This window comes from Rhinichthys klamathensis, unplaced genomic scaffold, assembly GCF_029890125.1.
Source record: "Rhinichthys klamathensis goyatoka isolate OS25496 unplaced genomic scaffold, OSU_Roscu_1.1 h1tg000626l_1, whole genome shotgun sequence".
NCBI lineage: Eukaryota > Metazoa > Chordata > Actinopteri > Cypriniformes > Leuciscidae > Rhinichthys > Rhinichthys klamathensis.
In genome coordinates, this window is record NW_026607074.1 from 643,836 (window position 1) to 664,685 (window position 20,850).

The window sequence follows — 20,850 nt, forward strand, 5'->3', positions numbered from 1 at the left end:
GCTGCTGCAGCCTCCCACGCACTAGACGTTCATCTATAAAGATGCCCTGCGTACACACCTAACAGAAGGTTTGCTTCTTTTAAAGAAGATCTGAAAAAGATTGTTTTGGTGATGGAACAGTTAGTAAGCAGACAGGTAAATCAGGGCAACAATGTGTCTGATGCTCGTTAATTATGGACGTCAGTTCCTCAGTAGAGCTGCCGTCTGAAGAAAAGTGAAATTCAGAGAAACCATCCTTCTTTGATCAGCTTTTGTTATGTTGCTCTGAAAGATCGCATTGTATAGGCCTGTACTTGTCTTCTGTTAATAAAGGCTGCTGGTATCAAGGGAATCCTCTGATTCTTGGAAATATTTCCCTTGGGAGAAAAAAAAATCTCATATGTGCATTCAGTGTTTCACAAAGAATGACAGATGACTGTGGAGATTTACCTGGGATACAATACAATACAATTTTATTTATATAGCACGTTTAAAAACAACTGGTGTTGACCAAAGTGCTTTACAAATCCCTGTGCCTAGTAATCATGACCACAATGCAAGACATCCACTTTAAAGGGACAGTCATCATTTACTCACCTTCATGTCGATCCAAACCTGTATGACTATTTTTATCCTCTGCGAAAGATAGAAAAAACAGAGAATGAAAATGAGAGATGTTGTATACTACTATAAGGTACTAAAATGCTCCTTTTATGGGTTGATATTTGTCCCTTTGAGGGCAATGCCCCAGTGACAAGCTGTTGTACCCCTAAAGATGCAATTTGTTTTCACTTTTTTTCCTGAAAGTTTGGGAATAATAATGCCGTTGGTCAGTATGCCTTAGTTATTGTGTGTGGGTCAGGATGTACCACAGTAGACGTCAATGGAAAGTCACCACTACGATGGAAAATGTGTGTTTGTGTGTGTCTTCTCAGTAAGACTGTCAGGTAGCCAGGTTAGATATTACTGATGCCTCAGTGACACATCCCACCTTATCCACCATCACCCACTGACTGAACAACACCACCGTCTGCTCATTTTCTCACATGCACAGACACAAACGCACCCACATTAAATATTTCTCCCGCACACATGCTCATAAACACATACGCTGGAGTTTTAGGAGGGGAAAAGCTCTTTTCTCCTCTTTTCTGTTCTTCATGCAGTGAGCTGTGGATAATGAGAGAGATGCGAGTGAGAAATAGAGAGAGAGAGAGATTGTCATGAAGTAGAGATTTCTGTAACCAACCCAACCAACTAGAGCCAACGCGTCCTCCCTCCCTCTTTCTCTCTCTTTCTCTGTCAATGCCTTAGACATTTTCAGTCATATGGTTGACTGTTTTGGGAATGGATTGGAATGATGGTGGGATAAAGCTGGACAGAAGAGATAGGAAAAGTGATGAGCAATGAAGAACAAGAAGAGCCAGGTTGGATTGCAAATTGTTCTCTTCTTATTCACCTATTTATTATTTGTGAAGATTATTTGTTGATTTGGGGTCCAAAATCTGAGACCACTAATGAAAATTATTATTTTGTATTCATTTTATAATTTTATACAACATTTTTGATTACAGCATGTTAAAGTGAAAAGTTGGGTAACGCTTAATTTTAAGGTGATGTAAGTTGCATGCATGTAGTTAATATAGTAATAACAGTACCTTATGCATAATTACAAGTAACTAACCCTAAACCAAACCCTAACCGTAACTTTATAGTACATGTAATTAACTAATATTAATCGGTACTTATTTGAGTAAGTACAATGTATATTTTTACAATACAGATTGTTTCAAAGCAGTGATGTAACAACGTCCCCTTTAATCAAAGTGTAACCGAAGTAGAATTTTTTTAAAAGTTTTTTTTGTTGTTGTTGTTGTTGTTGTTGTTGTTGCTTTAATGACAGCAGCACTAGAGCTGTACAAACTGAAGTTTTTGTCAAACCTGATGAAACTGGTGTTTATGATTCGAGATGATCCGAAAAGCGTCTTGAGCTTCAATGGAAGAATATCTAAACTGTCTGTACAAACAAAGAGTCACATCATTCATGTCATGAAAACTAATTTACTTAAAGGATAGTTCACCCAAAAATTCGTTTCTTTCTTTGTTGAACACAAAATAAGATATTTTGAAGAATGTTTGTAACCAGTTGACGGAATCCATTGACTTCCATAGCATTTTTTTTCCTACTATGGAAGTCAATGGGTGCCGTCAACTGTCTGGTTACCAACATGCTTCAAAATAAAATTTGTGTTCAACAAAAGAAAGAAACTCATACAGGTTTTTGAAGGATTGTATTTATTTATTTGTTTGTTTGTTTTTTATGAAGCCCATATTACATTTGCTTGTTGTCTTGTTGTCCACTATAGAGGGGTCGAGGAAAGACTCAAATTGCCTGTGAGGGTTTTGTGTGTATCTGTGGAAAGAAATGAAACCATTTCCCCTCCCACCAATCAGAGTGTTTGGAGAAAAGACAGAAACTAAGTAGCATTGATGCTGGAGGGAGGATGTGAAAAGGAAAGTAAAAAGGACCAGATGGAAGCAACATAATAAAAAAGAGTAGATTATAGGCAATCTAGAGCAAAAGAAAGACAAAATATAGAAAGAGGAAAGGGGGAAATGGAGAGTAAGAGGAGAGGGTAAGGATATATGGCGTGTATGTATAGACAACACTGCCTGTTGTAGAGGTCATAGGCCTATATGTAGATATAAAAGGATCAAGGATGTTTTAAGCAGATTTTGACCTGATGAAGTATCTAGAAAGAAAGGGTGTGGTACATGGTTATGCTAAAAGAAAAAGAGGGAAACTGAAGGAATGGGGCTTTATTAAAAGATAGAGCCTAGAACAATACAGGCAATTAGCACTGGGTTTGTGCTAGATTTCAGGAGGAATAAACAGAGGAGGCATATGGCTGTGTGTTTGATTTAGGGGAGCGAGAGAGACAGAGATGAAGAGAGCGAAAGAGAGAAAGGTTGCGTTTGGCACTTTAGGAGCCATGTGATGATAAATGCCCCAGTGCCACAAACCAGAATGCACCATGTTTGACATGAGCTATGTGATATTTTTAGCCAATCGCAGTGTACGGAAGGTTGAGACTAACAAGACATCAAGTGCTCCACCAAATCCCTCATGTCTCTCTCTGTCACACCCTATTCCTCTAGCTCGGGCCGCCCATAAGTCATTCTTCTCTTTTTTTGCTTCCCATTTCCTTACTTTTCTCTTCTGACCACCTCTTGTCCCAGTTTTGCATGTTCTTTCATTTGTATTGCCTCTCTCTTTACTCCACACTTTCTCCAGTAATCCTGAATCGTGTGTATTCAGATCTAACATTTTGACTTGCGCTGAAAACATCTTGGTTTTTATTCCCGTAGTTGAAGAATCTCAAACACAGATCATGATCTCTTTTGAAATAAGGTTGGGATTTTGTTTGGGAAATCGTATAAAAGTGTACTCACTGCTCTAGCCACAACCGCAGCGGTTAACTTCCCAACAAACACACACACACATACATGCACAAACAGGCCATTTGACATTTCCCAGCTTTCTGGGGGGCAATTCTGTCCCGTCCATTTGTGAACATGCTGAAAGGGATGTCATGGATGAAGAGGATAGGCATTCTTCTGGACAGACACTCTGACCTTATGTAACACAATGTGCTCACGTATATATTTGATCATGGGTTTGGACATGTTGGTGTGTGTGTTGTTTCAAACAAGGATACAACTTTTTTTCTATTATATTTGAATTTGACTTTTTGAAATATAAGTCCTGGAAAACACAAATAAAATTAACGCTGCACTGCAGCCAGTCTAATATAGATAGAGATTCATTTCACATGTCTGTAAGATAAGATAAGATAAGATAAGATAAATATAAGGTATAGGTAAGATAAAACAACTGCTGTCCAAACTATGCATGGTTATGATTCAGTTGCATTTTATGATTTGTATTTAGCGTAGTTTTTTCCTGCCTTTCTGTGATCTTATCAGAATGGAGGTGTGACCCATTTTTGATTGTGACCAGGTAGAGATGTCTGCTGATGGCAGTATTTCACTGTTGTAGTGCATGCTGGTTAACTCCTCGTGCCGCTGTAGCTGCGATCACCTGTGGGTAGTCCATTTGATAGATATTTTCAGTGGTTTATTTAAAAGCCTGGGATTACAAAGCGAGTTGGTTTGATTCCTTCCAGTTGCTAGAGCAGGTGTTGTCATTAACTTGTAGCTGTACTTGTAGTTCTGCTACCTGTAGTTTATATAACAGTTGGTGGAGCGGTAGGCATGTTGCCATGGATTGTGGGTGTTGTGGGTGAGGGGCAAGACACGTCATCTCACCAAACCACTGCCAGATGGCTCGTATTCCTCTTCTTCCTCGCCTATAACCACAGAAACCTTCCCACCAGCCCATCTGTGAGCCTGCCCCACCCGTTCCTCCTTCCATGCTCCACTCCCTATGGACAACCATGAGGGACTGAGAGAGACACCGAGAGCCGGAGGGAATGAGAATATGAATTTAATGTGGCCTCCTGGGTACTCAGGCTCTGTTAAAGGGATACTCCACCAGTTTTTCTTATTAAACTATGTTATTCCCTTAACTAAGACGAGTTGATACATACCTCTCTCGTCTCAGTGCGTGCACTATATCGCTCTGTATTGCCGCAAAACTATGTTAGCACTTAGCTTAGCCCATGCATTAAATATGGGCCAAGCAGAGAAGCGACCAAACACTTCCACGTTTTCCCTATGTAAACACAGTTACTCGAGTAGTGTAACTTGACCTGGGCTGGTGACACAAAATAAACCGTTGCGCTTTTCTAAGCGTTTAAAATTGATGACTATATTGTATGGCGGAATACCATAACAAGTGCTTTTGAGCAGTTCGACTTGGCGCAATAATATCTTCACTAGTGAAAAGTCCTCTTACCGGCTCCCGCTTCCTCTCCCCCTCCCTCTGACATTTCCGTCAATACAACCAACGTGGCTTTTACTACCTGTGCTATTAGCAAACTGCAGATCATTTGCAATGGCGGACTTTGTAGATGATTATGACTTCTTTGTAGAAGACCCAGAGCCATATCTGTTTGAACCCGAGTACACGGAGGAGGAATTAGCTCTTATGGACCGTGAGAGGAAAGAAAGATATGATCCAGAACAGACCGGAGCTGGCGAAAGACCACGGGCAAACAGCAATTGGTGGTGCAAGTGTGACTGTTGCGAACAGATGCCGACCGAAATTGAGAGCCTGTGCTGTTTAGAATGCTAACTAGCTTCCAACAACCTGTTACTTCGTCAACTCCGCTCGAACTAACTACTACCGGCGCATGTCACGTTGGTTGTATTGACGGAAATGTCAGAGGGAGGGGGAGAGGAAGCGGGAGCCGGTAAGAGGACTTTTCACTAGTGAAGATATTATTGCGCCAAGTCGAACTGCTCAAAAGCACTTGTTATGGTATTCCGCCATACAATATAGTCATCAATTTTAAACGCTTAGAAAAGCGCAACGGTTTATTTTGTGTCACCAGCCCAGGTCAAGTTACACTACTCGAGTAACTGTGTTTACATAGGGAAAACGTGGAAGTGTTTGGTCGCTTCTCTGCTAGGCCCATATTTAATGCATGGGCTAAGCTAAGTGCTAACATAGTTTTGCGGCAATACAGAGCGATATAGTGCACGCACTGAGACGAGAGAGGTATGTATCAACTCGTCTTAGTTAAGGGAATAACATAGTTTAATAAGAAAAACTGGTGGAGTATCCCTTTAAATCTTTCCACATAGATTGACAGACACTTCTATGATCCCAGAAGGGAAATTTCTGAAGGGAAAAACAAAACCCTTTTGTCTAGTGACAGCCATTTTATGTTATTTAATTTTTTTGTATTGTTTTATTTTATAAATAGCTTTTTATTTTTATATATTTTTTATTTATTTTATCAGTGCCCAACAAACAATGAACAGTTTTGTCCAGAACTGAGTAAATGATGGCAAATTTTGAAATGTTTACTTTAAGGGGTTCCTGCTCTAGCCAAGCAGCTTACATAAAGACCTCCCTGTTTATGGCCTTTTACCCAACATAACAGAAAATAGATAACTTTTTATGCTTTTTTTTTTAATGAAAAAAAGCATAAAATATTTAAGTCGCTTTTGCTGTCTGTCTAAAAATGCCCTCTGTTCGACTTCAATATATTCACGAGGCATTCAGCATTTTGGAGTAAGTCAATAGAACTGGATCAATGGAGGAAACATTCTCTGTCCAGAAACAAATGAGCAAACACACACAGTAAAACACAGTGCCCTCATCCTAAATAAAACAACATCAGCCACCAATGACTCATCGTTTCCACTACAAATGTGTGACATGAATTGCTGACGCTGATGACAAATCCTAAAACTGTCATTTTCAAAGTTGTCTGTTATCAAACTGTCAGTTGTCTCTCAGCAGGTCACAGGTCACCTATACCTGGGATCAAACCTGGGAACTTTATTTTTAGGAGTCTGTCTTAAAGGGACAGTTCACACCTTTTTTTAAGTAAATGATGACAGATTTTTAATTTTTTGGATGAATTGTCCCTTTAAGAACTTTGTTCACCCGACCTAATATATATATCTACCTGAGTCTTATCGTGCTGACTCATAATAGTTATCTTCATAGGCTTGTTTGTGTGTAAGCACGAAAGGTGGCATAGAAAAGTATTTCTGAATCTGTGGGTGGTCAGGGTGGGTGACTGAACAAATTTCTTATGCAGCAAACAACTTTTTTCTTTAATATTTGTTTTTCCCAGAATATATGACTAATCATGCCTTCATTATGTTCAATTAAGATGTTCTTTTGTGCATACAGGTTTACTAGAGCATTGTGCAAATCTGATATCAGATGTTATCTGAGGTCACAAGTATTCTGCACACCCACTTTATGCAATATTTGCCTCAGCTTTTTCCTATTTATAATTCCGCCAGCTTTTTCATTTCATGCTTTTTCTAAGTTCACAGGGAGTCAGTCTAATCTGAGCTCCTTCTGTTGTGCTTGTTTTTAAAGATTGTAGCAGTGTTGTTATTGTTAACTAAAACTATTAAAAATCCATTTCGGTACTTGAAGTAAAGTTGGAATAAAATAAAGTATATATTAGAAGAAAAACTGAAACTGAATATACCTGGGCATCTAACTAAAATAAACTATTTTACCACAATGAAAATACAATATAGAAAAACAAATGGAAATGACATGACAAAAAATGACTAAAAAAAGCTAAAATAAAAGCTAAATCAAAATAATAACAAATCAAATACTACACTGAAAAAGGTTTTGTAACAATTTTCACTTAGAAATTGCTAGTTTCCCAATTAATTACAAAGAAAAGGCAAGTAACAAATTTAATAAATGTTACGGTTAGCTGGGAAGAGGAGAGGTAAGGATCTCATCTCTGTAAACAGGGAAACATATATCCAAACAGGAGAAGGAAAGAGACAATAATCTAACTAGGGAATGGAAATGCAAACATATGATACATGTAAAGACAACTGAAACACTATATATATATAAACACAGTGTATATACACCGGATAACTAGAGGCTATAATGAGGAACAGGTGAGGGTAATGAATTGTCATGGAAACAAACAATGGTAACTATAGAAACAAAGGCAAACAGGAACAAACCACTGGAACAATGAACAGTGAAGAAGGGAACAATGGAAACAGAAAATACACTTCAAAATAAAAGTCCTAGAACACAGAACACACAAAATACAGAGGAAATCTTTACAATTAAATGTGAAATTTTGAAGTAGAAAGACTAAAATAGTATTTTCTTGTAAAACACTCCAACAATCTTTGTTTTATTTACAACAGTGCATAATAGCATAAACAATACTAAAATTACACTGGTTTGTATATTTAGATTAGATGTATTGTGTTTACATCCACTCATTTCTCATAACCGCGTGCATCAATAGAAGGGTAAAATTTAGTTTTATTCTAATCACTGCGACCTTTCTCCTTCAGAGGTCAGCCAGAAAAACTGCAGGGTGATTTATGATGCAAATTTATGTCAGATTTGTTCAACTCTAATTATTAAACAATGTCTTACATGTTTATGTTTACATTATATTAGTGATGAAACGTGTGTAAATGGATTTTGTGTGTGAGATGATAGTTAGTATAGCATACTATAATCATTCATTTCTATAGATTCATAGGACTAATTTAATTTAATTTCACCGTCAAAAGCTTAATCAGGTTTTATCCTCAAGTTATACATCATTATGACATCATTGTTATAAAGATTCAGCCTTCTGTAGCAAGCTTAACATCTGCCGCCTCACATCCAATAAAGGAATAAACTAATCATCCACTTTGATTTATTCATTTCAGTTGTTTTAAATTAAATCCATCACTTATTGGATGGGAAAACGATGCATGTCTAAGTGGTGTTGAGAAATCTCAAGGATTTTTAAAGGAATTATGAAGGCCTAAAATAAAAATTCAGTGCTCTTTTTGTGTGTGCGTCTGAAGTGGGCAGCATGGAGCGGGACCGCTTGTCTTTTTTGAGAGATCTTGAAAGTGGGTCGATTCTTCTGCCTGCTTCTTCGCTGTGAGGTAAAGAGATGAGTGAAGAAGCACGCGTAGCACTCCAACACGTCTGACCTGGCAGACCCTGTTATTTCAGCATGTTACAAAGAGAGAGGGAGTGAGAGGAAAAGAAGCAGAGAGAAACTTTGCTGCTGGTAACAATCTTGTCCAAAATAAACCTGTTTTAATGCCAGACCTTCCTGCTCTTTGCTTGTATTATATAACAGTTAAATAAGATGCAGAACCTCGTGTGACTCAACTTGCATGAAACACATGCTCATGTTTCTCTCCTGCCTGTTCCTGTTCTGTGCTTGCTTTCTTGAAGTTTGAGAACTTATCTTTGAAAGTTATCTGTGTAGATCTGTTTCAGGAAATTATTCTTTTTTTTATATGGAGGGTTCAAGCTTATAAAGTCTCATGTAGACAGTGATTAACTGAATTTAAGTCATGCAGGAAAAGGTTGATGTCAGTGTGGGAGAATGCAATAAATCAATATTTTATTTCCTCTTTAATAGACCCAAGACACATGATTTAGTGAGCTAATTGCTCTCTGAACTCAACAATAAATGAAGATGTGAGAGCATGCGCATAGAACACGTTAAAATTAAAACATAAAATATTTACAATATCAATTTAGTTTTTCTTTAATTACAAACCCGAAGTTATATATTGTTACAGTTTCAGGGTACCCTTTGGCTCGAGTCTGGTAGAAGACCTTTATAATTGTAAATTGATAGAAACAGGAACACATGCTACTTGTGCGGATGTTTTCTGGTTTATGCAGCTTAACTGACAGTAGTTGTAGGAGTCAAATAAACATTAAGATATGTTCTGGAAGCATTTTGCAAGAATGCTAGCGAAGCCACTCAGATCCCATAAAAAGTACACATTGTACAACAGTTAGCAGGTTTGTTGAATCAGGGAATCGTTTAATTGATTCATTCAAACACACTGATTAATTCAGGAACAAATCAAGTGACTGCTTTCATCAGTGAGTCATTGAATCATTTACTCAATCTGTCCATTCAAACAATGATTAATTTAAGAATGAAACAAGTTACTGCCCTCATAAGAGAGTCACTGAATCATTCACTCAACCGATTTGTTCTAAAACATTAATTTATTCCCAAACGAATCACTACTGGTGTGTTGATCAGATGGAGCAGTTCGCACTTTATACTTGTTTGAAACCATTCGTCAGTGCAAAAAGGTACAACATAACTGGTAATAATGTGTCTTAAGAGACCTGGCACTCAATATTAACTTCTTGTTCATTGAACTGTTGTATAAATATCACACTGGCGATTGAGCGCTAGGTCTGAGCATATAATCTCGACTGTGATTAGGTCACAGGTACTAATATATATTAGATTCACATTAATTTACATCTCTGATTGACTGCTATCTGAAACCACTCTGCAGCAACAGTGTTCTCTTAGCCTGAAGAGCTGTGGAGCAAATCTGACAGCAGATTAAATGTTTCTCTTTCACAGCTCCTTTAATGGTGTCTCTGATGGTTTACAGAAGCATATTAAAGATAAAACCCACATAGACATATACACACACACACACACACACACACACACACACACACAATATGTGTATTAAAATATTCATTTTTAGGTTTAAAAACTGCCTTTGTCTCATCAAACATTGACATAGTTAGCAGTCTTGTTATTGTAATTACTCGTGGGATGAGTCTCCGCTGTAACTGAGAAAGAGAGACGGGGGATGGCGATCTCTTGTTTAGTTTAATTAAAGAGGCTGCTATTAACACTATGGGAAGCAAACAACCTGGTAATCCGCCCCAACCATGGTGAGTGAATGTTTGTGTAACGGTATTGTGAACATCTAGGGTGAAACCAGATTGATTCTCAATCTCACTGTTTGAGTCTGATCAAATCTTCCAGGGCAGATCTAAATAATGAACTCTTAAACATCTGATGTTTAAAACAGAGAGACGGGAGTGCATGCAGCAGGTTGAGAAGTCACTGTGTGCTGCTACTTTTGTTTGCTTTTCTCAGTCCGTGTATGTCTGTGAATGTGTTTCTGATTGTGTGACTCATCCATAATGGACTTGTTAGAGAAAGAGTTGTTTCTCAGTCAGTTTGATGGCCCCTAGGCGGTAATAGCAATTATACAACAGCGAAGAAAGGTCTCTTTGCTCTGTCTGCAACCACAGTAAGAGAGACAAACAGAGAGTGGGGAGTGATTGAACAGTTGCAGTGGTTTAGTTTTGTTGAAGAACATCTGACCGATGTCACCTCCTCCCACTGGATGGATTTTACATATCTCTTGGAATTAGATGATTTGTTGCTTTTTGTTGTTGTTGTTTGTGTTTCAACTGGTTATTCTCTGTGTATATCCACCAGACTAATTCACCCTAAATAAGTCATTACACTTGATAGGGCTCCATTTAGAGTACGCTTTTAAAAATAATGTTTTGAATGTGAAATGTGCAACATTTACAATACCATTGGATTTAATTAGTTTAATTAAATTAGTTCTTTCTTACTGTTCTTTCTGATTGTGATGGCTAAAGCGAAAAGAGAATTCATGGGATTTATTTTTCCATTTTGTCAAATAGTGTGTTCATGATATCAGGAAGCGTCTGAAGAAGCCAGCCGTCTTCGCCACCTTCAGCGATCCGTGCCTGCTACGCTATCTGGCGACAGTATCCTTTTAAAGCCTTCTCTCTGTGTGTGCTCGCCGCCGCGACACACACTCTTATATCTAAAAGAGCGCGAGGCGTTTTTATCAAAATGCCTTGCTCCACCTGCGGCTCGTGCCGGGCCCCTCATCGCTGGAGACCGCCATCTCATCTGTGCTCTCTGCCTGGGCCGCAAGCACGCCACCAGCGTACTCTCCTCGGGCGGCTGCCCTGAGTGCGAAGAACTCTCAATGTCGACCCTGCAGGCTCGACTTGAGTTTTTCAATGATGCCGCTCCGCCTGTCTCTGCTGGGCAGCGCAGGAAGAAGCGCAGCTCCCAGAGACCACCGGAGACCGAATTGGCACCCAGAAGCCCGCCGGAACACTTCCCTCGAGCTTCTCTCTCGCCTTCCCTGTCCCTCTTCTCTGACGCACAGCCGCCGGTTCCCGCCCGCGCCGCCGCCGCTTCAGAGGACGAGGCGGATGATTTGAACATGGACGCCACCGCTGACAGCTGCTCTCTCATGACAGCGAGGAGTAGTCCGGTTCGCACTCGTCAGTCCAGGAGGCCAGCCGTACTCAGGCTGGCGTTGACGCGGAGCTTCTGCGCCTCCTCACCAAGGCTGTCGATCAACTCAGCCTCGAGTGGTCAGCGCCTGAGGAGCCCGCACCGAACAGGCTTGACGGATACTTTCTCCATTGCTGCCGCCAAGCGCCCGCATCCAGGACTGCACCCTTCCTACCGGAGCTCCACGCCGAACTTTCCAAGTCGTGGAACGCCCCTTTCTCCTCGACGCATGCCTCCTCGACGCTCTCTCAGGTTGACGGCGCTGTCGAGAAGGGGTATAACTCTATTCCCCCGGTGGAAGAAGCAGTGGCAGCGCATCTTTTCCTGCCCTCTGGATGGCGTTCAAAGGCTGCCCTCCCCTCTAAGGCCTGCAGGACCACTTCAGCCCTTGTCGGCCGCGCTTTCGCCGCCGCCGGACAGGCCACTTCAGCCCTGCACTCCATGGCGGTTCTGCAGATTCTCCAGGCCGATCTCCTCCGTGAACTGGACGAGAAGAGCTCGGACCCATCCGCCATCACGGATCTTCGCAGCGGACCTCTCCCTTCGCGCCACAAAGTCCGCGGCACAGGCTCTTGGACGGTGCATGGCTTACTTGACAGTCACAGAAAGGCACCTTTGGCTAACGCTCGCCGACATGAGGGAATCTGAGCGGGCTGTGTTCCTCAACGCCCCGCTCTCCCCCACCGGCCTCTTCGGCCCAGCTGTCAGCGGGATCGTGGACCGTTTCTCAGAGGTGCAAAAGACCACGCAGGCAGGGCCGCATTAAGAGCTCACTGGGCCCCGGGGCTATGAGTTACTGCAGCCCCCCCCCACCACTTTAGGTCACCAACTACATGAGCTAAATGTTATATCATTATACGAGTCATTTTATCTATCTATGATATAGCCTACCTCACAGTCAAGTTATATTTTTATTATATAAAAATTTAATGCCACTAAAATTTCATAATTCTTGTGACCAATTTCAATATCACAATAAATAATAGTAGTTTAAGAAAATAATCTCAAGCTTACTGATGACAAGAGTCCCAGATAACAATAGAACAAAGGCACATAAGAAATCGACCTACTTGAAAAACTTAAAGGTGACCTATAATTCAAAATTGAATTTACCTTGGTATAGTCAAATAACAAGAGTTCAGTGCATGGACATGACATAGAGTGAATCTCAAACTGGACTGTTTTCGCGTTCTCATTTAATTCACGTTTATGAAAAACACCCCTGAAAAACGGTCGGTTCTCCACACAATACCGACTGTGACGCAATAGTCGGGATCATTAATATGTACGCCTCCAAATATTTGCATAATGCCAGCCCTCAATGCCAGGCGGAACTGCGCAGCCGAAGCATGGAAGTTGCTCAGTGTGGATGTACACATGAACACAAAAGTATTTTTTAGTTCCTTCATCTGAGCCTCTGAAGAAACAATGGGTTAATTTTATTTTCTCTGGAAATTTCCAAACATTTCACCGACTGTTTCCTCAACTTGGGCCAATACAGAGCTGGCCTCGGATCGAGCTACCAAGCAACACTTTCTGATGTGTAATTGTTCAAGTTCAGACAGGTAATCTTTCTCTCAAAATCGTTCAATACTGTTTATGCATCAGTAAGTCAAGCCAGTGACTAAAATATCAGCTTCACATCGTTTCTTTTAGTAGGATGAAAATAATCGTATTTAAATTGTGAACAAATACAGAAAGCGATCAAAGAACAATCTTTCCACACAGCGCGAGTTTATCTGGACACTTGCCAAACTCGTTATGAAATCAATGACGCACGTTACTGCACAACGAAGCTCTTACTGTATTTACATCATCGTGTTTGCATTGGTGAAAGCAGAGAGAGTGCAGAAACTGCTTTGCAATGATAAGATCCTGATTCTCGCAATCAACACACTGTCATCTGCTCAATGCTCACCACGGCAACATTTTATGTGATGGGAATAGATCTAAATACTTTAAAAACATCTCACGATTCGTTAATCTCGATAGCTGTTATAGTAAAAACGTATAATAGCAGTAGTAAAAGTATTCGGGAGAGAGTTTCACATGTAATGCGTAGCTATTTCATATGCAAGCATGTCAGCCAATCACAGCAGTGGCCACGGTTACACTGAATCCCACAGCAGACACGCCCCTTCAAACAGAGTGTTCAAATCAGAGGCTAAAAGCAGGCTAGGAAAAATGCCATTTATTTCTAAATTATGATTATTTTTTATCTAAAAAACATACTAACATTATAAGGGTAACCCAGGAAACATTATAAAATAAATAAAAAAAACATTCTAGGGCACCTTTAAAGCACTGAATATTATATTGTAAAAAGTAATCAAATATACAATACATAGTTTTCACTATAAATTCAACACTCATTGTTATTTATTTTACAAAAGTGATTCAGTCAAGAGCAGTAAATTACTTTCTTTCTTATGTTTGATTAACATTATTGACACAAATGGCGACAGCAGCTTTATTAGCAGCTACTGTCACTTTAAGACCTCAGGGTCGGAACTCAAGTGTGCTGCGGCTGTGCAAAACCGTCTCAAGTTCACCATGGTCTCAAAACGAGCATTTACTAAATGAATTCTCTCCCGCTGCTTACTGTGCCTGAGCAGTTTAAAATAATTTGTATCTAAACCACAATTAAAAACGCGTTTAAATTATTAACTTACATCATGATGGCGCAGCAAAATTAACATATTTCTACCGGATATATTATCGCCACGCCAGCCCTTTAGGCGAATATAGAGTTTGATCAAACACAAAAAGCAATATCCATCAAGTTAATAATCAAACTTACCGAAAATTGGTGGGGTCGATGATGTCTTAAGAATAGTCTAGAATGAAGTGAAGAGTGGAGGCGATTGATAGGTTGATGCGTAGGCTATATTCTAATCAGGCTTAGGCAGCCATCATCTGATAGGCCTACGTACAGCAGCAGGTCGATTGTTCACGCGTTAAATATAGAATAAATATATTTGATTGGTAGATCAAATTAAAACGTGACATTTCAATTTACCATGCCCAGCTGCCCACGGGGGTTTGATTGACAGGCGAACTGGCCAATCATAACGCCGAATACGCAATTTTGTCCGACAACAAAGCTGTCAGTGGATTAACGTCGGTGGACTTGAACGTGAAAAATGGTATTGTTTAAATTACTTCAATGACAATATTTGAAAGTTGAGACTTTGTTTCATATCAACAGTCTGAGCCCTCTCTTGTATGTAGTCACTCAGTGTAACGTTAGTCTTTGCCCCGCGATGTATTTTTCACTGCGTGAGAACATGATGTGCGTGACTCGTGAGAGCCGCCTGGCTTGTCACACAGTAACTAAAAAAGGCGGGTCTTTGCGAACGGTCACTATAATATTAATGATAATGATTCCATGATAATGCATGGAATATACGGCAAAGCCCCACTAAATAACAGGGGGCGTGGGATGGCTTTGGAAATCAGATTGCTAGTAGTAGTCAATCTGCACCACAGCCAATCACGGGCCCCCTCTTTGCTCGGGCCCCGGGGGTTTAGCCCCGCCTAGCCCTATTGTTAATGCGGCCGTGCACGCAGGCCATGAATCTCTTCTTGCCGCGTCGTTCAAACTCTGCTGCACGCCGCAATCGGGACCAGCCTGCACGGAGCTCCGCTCACGCCAGTCGCTTTGCAGATGTAAGTCTGGTGCCCGCTCACGAGCGCTCACGCTTACTGAAAAGCATTTTATCCCCGGTAACACTCTCGTGTCCCGTTCCCCACACGATATGTTCCCCGTCCAAAGCTACGGGGACCTCGTGTATAAATCGGCCGCCCATCGCTATAAGCGAGCCGCCGTTTTCCAGCACTGAGAGCACGCGCGCTGCACCCACGCCCTCGATTCAGATCCTCGAGCCCACAGTTTGCGGCAATCGGATTCCGGAGGCCATTCGGCCCCTTGCTCTACATGCAAAAGCATGGTAAGCTATCCCGGGCGCTTCAGAATGGGTGTTGAACACAGTAAAGAAGGGCTATGCATTGCAGTTCGTTCGCCGTCCCCCGTGAACTTTCGAATGCGGACCGAGATGACAGTGAATGGAGAAGTAGCACATCTGCTTCGTGCAGAAATAGCGAAACTTCTGTGCAAGGGTTCCATAAATCCAGGACCCCCTTCTTTGAGCGAGTCAGGGTTTTACAGCCGTTATTTTCTCGTACCCAAGAAGGACGGAACCCTCAGGCCAATTCTAGATCTGAGATATTTGAACAAAGCTCTTATGAGAAGACCGTTCAAAATACTCACGACCAGACAGCTCCTCGCGCAAATTCGCCCCGGGGACTGGTTTATTTCCCTCGATCTGAAAGACGCATACTTTCAGATTCAGATAATACCCCATCACAGGCCATTCTTGAGATTCGCCTTTGACGGCCAGGTATATCAGTACACCGTTCTGCCGTTCGGCCTGTCTTTAGCACCCTGTACGTTCACGAAGTGCATGGATACGGCTCTCGCTCCCCTGAGGGGTCAGGGTATGCGCATTTAGAAATATTTGGACGATTGGCTGATTCTAGCACAATCAGAGGAGGAACTCGTTTCTCACAGAGCGGTGCTTCTCAGCGCGCGCCGTGTCCGGCTCCTGGACGCGTCTTTCCAGAAAGACAGCGTCGCATCTCTAAAGACATTTCAGAGGATCCTGGGTTATATGGCCTCAGCTGCAGCAGTACTTCAGCTGGGTCTACTGTGCATGCGACCGCTACAGCGCTGGCTGATCGCTTGAGTGCCTCGCGGAGCCTGGGCGGCCGGCGGCATTCGAATCAGAGCCACTCAAGGCTGCGTTTCAGCGCTGAAGCCCTGGCTAGCGGCCGCTAGCGGCGCTCTGTTCAATGGCAGACCAGTCTTCGGCCTGTGGTCAGACCGGGAGAAATGCCTTCATATAAACTGTCTGGAGATGATAGCAGTCGAGAACGCGCTGAAGCGCTTCCTCCCACACTTGAGGGGCCATCATGTTCTAGTCCGCTCGGACAACATGTCTGTGGTGTCCTACAGAAATCTCTGCAGTCTGACGGAACGCCTTCTCGTGTGGGCCCATCGCTCGCTGCGCTCGCTGAGAGCCTCTCACGTGCCGGGCCACGAGAACATCGGCCCGGACAGACTGTCCAGGGACAACATTCCCTCGGGAGAATGATCCTTACACCCCCAAACGGTCCAGTCGCTATGGCGCCTTTTCGGCAGAGCGGAGGTCGAACTATTTGCGTCGAAAGACAACGCTCATTGCCTAAGATTCTTTTCAAAGAACGAGGACGCGCTGGCCCAAACCTGGCCCAGCTGCCCGCTGTACGCTTTTCCCCTGATCTCACTGTTACCACAGGTAATCAAGAGGATCGGGGAAACGGGCCACTCAGTCCTTCTAGTAGCCCCACGATGGGAAAACCAGACCTGGTTCCCAGAGCTGGTGAGCCTGTCGCACATAGCCCCGTGGCCGATCCCGGTGAGGAGAGATCTCCTCTCTCAAGCCGGTGGATCGGTATGGCATCCCCATCCAGAGCTCTGGTCTCTGCATGCGTGGATAATCAACGGATACCCGCTGCATTGCCAGAAGGGGTCATGAACACGATCTCGCAGTCTAGAGCTCCTTCTACGAGACGGCTCTATGCGTCTAAATGGTCAGTGTTCTCCGAATGGTGCACTGTTAAAGGCTTGGACCCACGCACTTGTGGGGTCCCATGGGTGCTTTCCTTCCTCCAAGAGCTGTTGGACAAGGGCAGGTCCCCTTCCACGCTCAAAGTATACATTGCGGCATTCGCGGAGTCAACGCGCGGCCGCGCGGTAGGAAGGAACGAGCTCATCATCAGCTTCCTCAGAGGAGCCAGGAGGATGAATCCGCGTCAAAACACCTGCAGTGCCCTATGGGTATCAGGGCCCATTCCACTAGAGCAGCGGTTCCCAAACTTTTTTCCTTGCGCACCCCCTTGTATGTCCCAACCGGGTTTGCGCACCCCCAATCCCCACTTAAAAAAACAAACGCAACAAAAAAAACGCAACAAAGCTTTGTTGTATTGCCATATAAAGACTCATGTTTTATCATGCTCAAATAACCAGAACACACATGACAATAACAACATCAACAAAGTTTCAATATAATGCAACAAAGCTACGCACAAGCTTCCACTTTTAACCCTTTCACACCAATGCAACCGTTATTTAGAATTTGTCACTTTAATGTTTCCATGGTGACGCGTCATTGCTTGTCACGGGACACAGCGCAACCACAACATAGCGCTGAATGAATGAGGATCTGCTTTTATGTAATTTTTCCTTTTTTATCAAAAATATTCACAACAAATGTATTAGCTACATGAAACACTGATATTCCGATTGTCAAATATGTGTAAGTGGACGCGTTGTGTTGTTTAAACGCCTTCATAACGATTGCGTTAGTTGAGCTGTATGCGCGATGGGCGGCGCCATGTTAGTTTGTGCCACAGTTCAGAGAAGAATCGGATCTGTTGGATTTACAACACGTCAGTGTCTCCCCTTCTCACGAAATACATGAACGTAAGAGGCTGGTGAACTGGGAGAAGAATAGGGTAAAATGTGAAGCTACGTTCTACACAATGTGTATCTGATATGAATAAAACGTGTCATCTTATAATGAAAAGGATTATTATTGCCTTATCCATAGATATCAGCAAAATCAAAATCATTGTTTTGCTAGTACTTATGTGTATTTAAATGTGTGAAACTTAAAATAAACATTATGTGGTTGAAAACACTCAATAGTTGTGATATAGGCTATGACAGCACTGGCTAAGCGCCAGCCAACGCGCGAAAGCACATTTGAATTTAGAAGTTGATAACGTAACATATTATAGCCTAGCTGCAGAGCAGTGTTTAGAAGAAGACAGCAGCTGTCTATAGCAGCTATAAAATAATGGTTTTTTTATTTAAAATATAAGCGATTACAAAGGAAATGTTTACAGTTCATGTTTTTTTTTATTGTATGGAAAAAATCCCATTTAAAAAAACAGACCGCCATTGCATTTTTCCTCTCGTGCACCCCCTGGTGACAGCTCGCGTACACTTTGGGAATCCCTGCACTAGAGGTATGGCCTCGTCATGGGCTTGGTCCAGCGGGATTTCTATTCACGATATCTGTATGGCGGCAGGCTGGGCCTCCCCCTCTACGTTCGTGAGGTTCTATAACCTGGAAGTTCCTGCCTTGCAGGCGAGACTTTTGTCAGTATAAGGGGATGTGTATGTTCTGCCCAGCTGTCATGTGCAGACCACTCTCATTTCGGCGAGGCGAGTCCGTCCGTGTTTCCCTATGACGCGTCAGTATGCATGTGCGGGCCCGCGTTGCTGGCCGCCTATTTCCCTAACAGCTGCGCAAAGGGTTTTTTTCGCTTTACATAGTCCAGCAAAATCTTGCTCTATTGTGTGCTTGTGAGCTGTGTTGGCCCGTGTTGCTGGCCGCCTTTACTCTAAGTCTATACATAGACCGGCAGTGCCGCTCTGTGCTCATATCAAGTGTCTATTACATGTGCTGGCCCGCGTTGCTGGCCGCCGTTGTTCTGCATGTTCGTTCCACGGGTCTCCCCGGGTCGCATGCATCGGATGCTTGACACGTGGGTTCCCGTAGCGTAAGCAACTTACGCAATACAAGAGAACCTCTCGTAAGAGAACATACTCGGTTACCTAATGTAACCTCGGTTCTCTCTGGAAGAGGGAACGAGTATTGCGTAACCTGCCGTGCTCGCACCGCGAGCTTATTCGCTTCAGTCAATGAAAACCAGAGTTCAGCCTGTTGAGCCCCTCTTTTATATACGTTGGCCACTCCCACTTTGGCGGGACGACACGCTGGGCTCACCGATAGGCTGCTGCATTTGCCGCAGGACAGCCAATGAGCACACTTACTCAGTCTGCTATGGTCTGCTGTCTGCTGCACTGCGTTGACAATAAATACAAAATTAAGGATAATTTTTGGCTTCAGATCTCGAGAAAAGATGACTTTACCCGTAGCGTAAGCAACTTACGCAATACTCGTTTCCTCTTCTAGAGATAACCGAGGTTACATTAGGTAATATTAGGTTTTGTAATAATAATTATTAATTTGTTACATTTATATAGCGCTTTTCTGGGTACTCAAAACGCTTTACATTATGGAAGTGGAGGAATCTCCTCAACCACCACCAATGTGCAGCATCCACATGATGCGAAGGCAGCCATATTGTGCCAGAAATCCCACCACACACCAGCTTATTGGTGGAGAAGAGACAGAGTGATGATCTCAATCAGTATATGAGGCCATGATGGACAGACAGAGGCAAGTGGGCAAATTTGGCCAGAATGCCTGGGTTACACCCCTAATCTTTCTTCAAAGGACTTCCTGGAATTTCTACTGGGACGTTAGGACCCACACAGACCACAGGGTGAGCACACTCTGCTGGCCTCACTAACTTCCAGCAGCAACCTAGTTTTCTCAGGTGGTCTCCCATCCAGGTACTGACCAGGCTCAATGCTGCTTGGCTTCAGTGGGTAACCAGTCTCGGGCTACAGGGTGATAGCTGCCGGCGTTTTGTTTTTGAATGGCTGTCAATGGAGAAATATGTTTTTGCTGCCAGCAGGGGTTAATGGGGTCATGATAACCAACAAAACTTTGGCACCTTGGGTGCCACTAGTGAGATAGAAATGACACATTTCACCTTTGAAAAGGTTCTTAGTGAAAAGCCAGTGCTGTTGTTGCAGCCAAACTCTAGAGGCCATTGTAAAACAGGCTGTTGCTTTTGTGTGTGCACTAAAACGCAGATAAACAACAGCCTCCTATGTTTAGTACTGGCTTTGTGTGATATAATGTTTTTCAACAATGAATAATTTTCAGCTAAACAAACTTTAGGCTAATTCCATTAATTGAGTTAATGTATATATGATTGTTTAGGACAAACACTTTGTACCTGTTTGTCCTAAACAATCATATATACACACAAATACTACCATTCAAAAGTTTGGGTGCAGTAAGAGTTTTTAATATTTTTGAAAGAAGTCTCTTATGCTCACCAAGGCTGAATTTATATGATCAAATATACAGTAAAAGCAGTGAATATTATGAAATATTATTACAATTTCAAA

The 20,850-nt window shown here is 42.3% G+C and overlaps 1 protein-coding gene across 23 annotated transcripts in view; it reads left to right on the forward strand.

Moving 5' to 3' along the window:
* srcin1a (SRC kinase signaling inhibitor 1a) overlaps window positions 1–20,850 on the forward strand; it is a 120,675-nt gene that overhangs the window by 42,229 nt on the left and 57,596 nt on the right. For 13 of the 23 annotated variants that reach the window (XM_056240983.1, XM_056240985.1, XM_056240987.1 and 10 more), the window contains exon 1: window positions 1,277–1,406. The exons of 8 other annotated variants lie outside the window; for them this stretch is intronic. In XM_056240983.1, coding sequence (XP_056096958.1) covers window positions 1,386–1,406 — 21 coding nt within the window. In that variant the 5' untranslated portion in view covers window positions 1,277–1,385. Of the gene's footprint in view, window positions 1–1,275; window positions 1,407–20,850 lie in introns of those variants that run through there. 2 more of the 23 variants (XM_056240984.1, XM_056241011.1) reach the window with 2 other exon arrangements.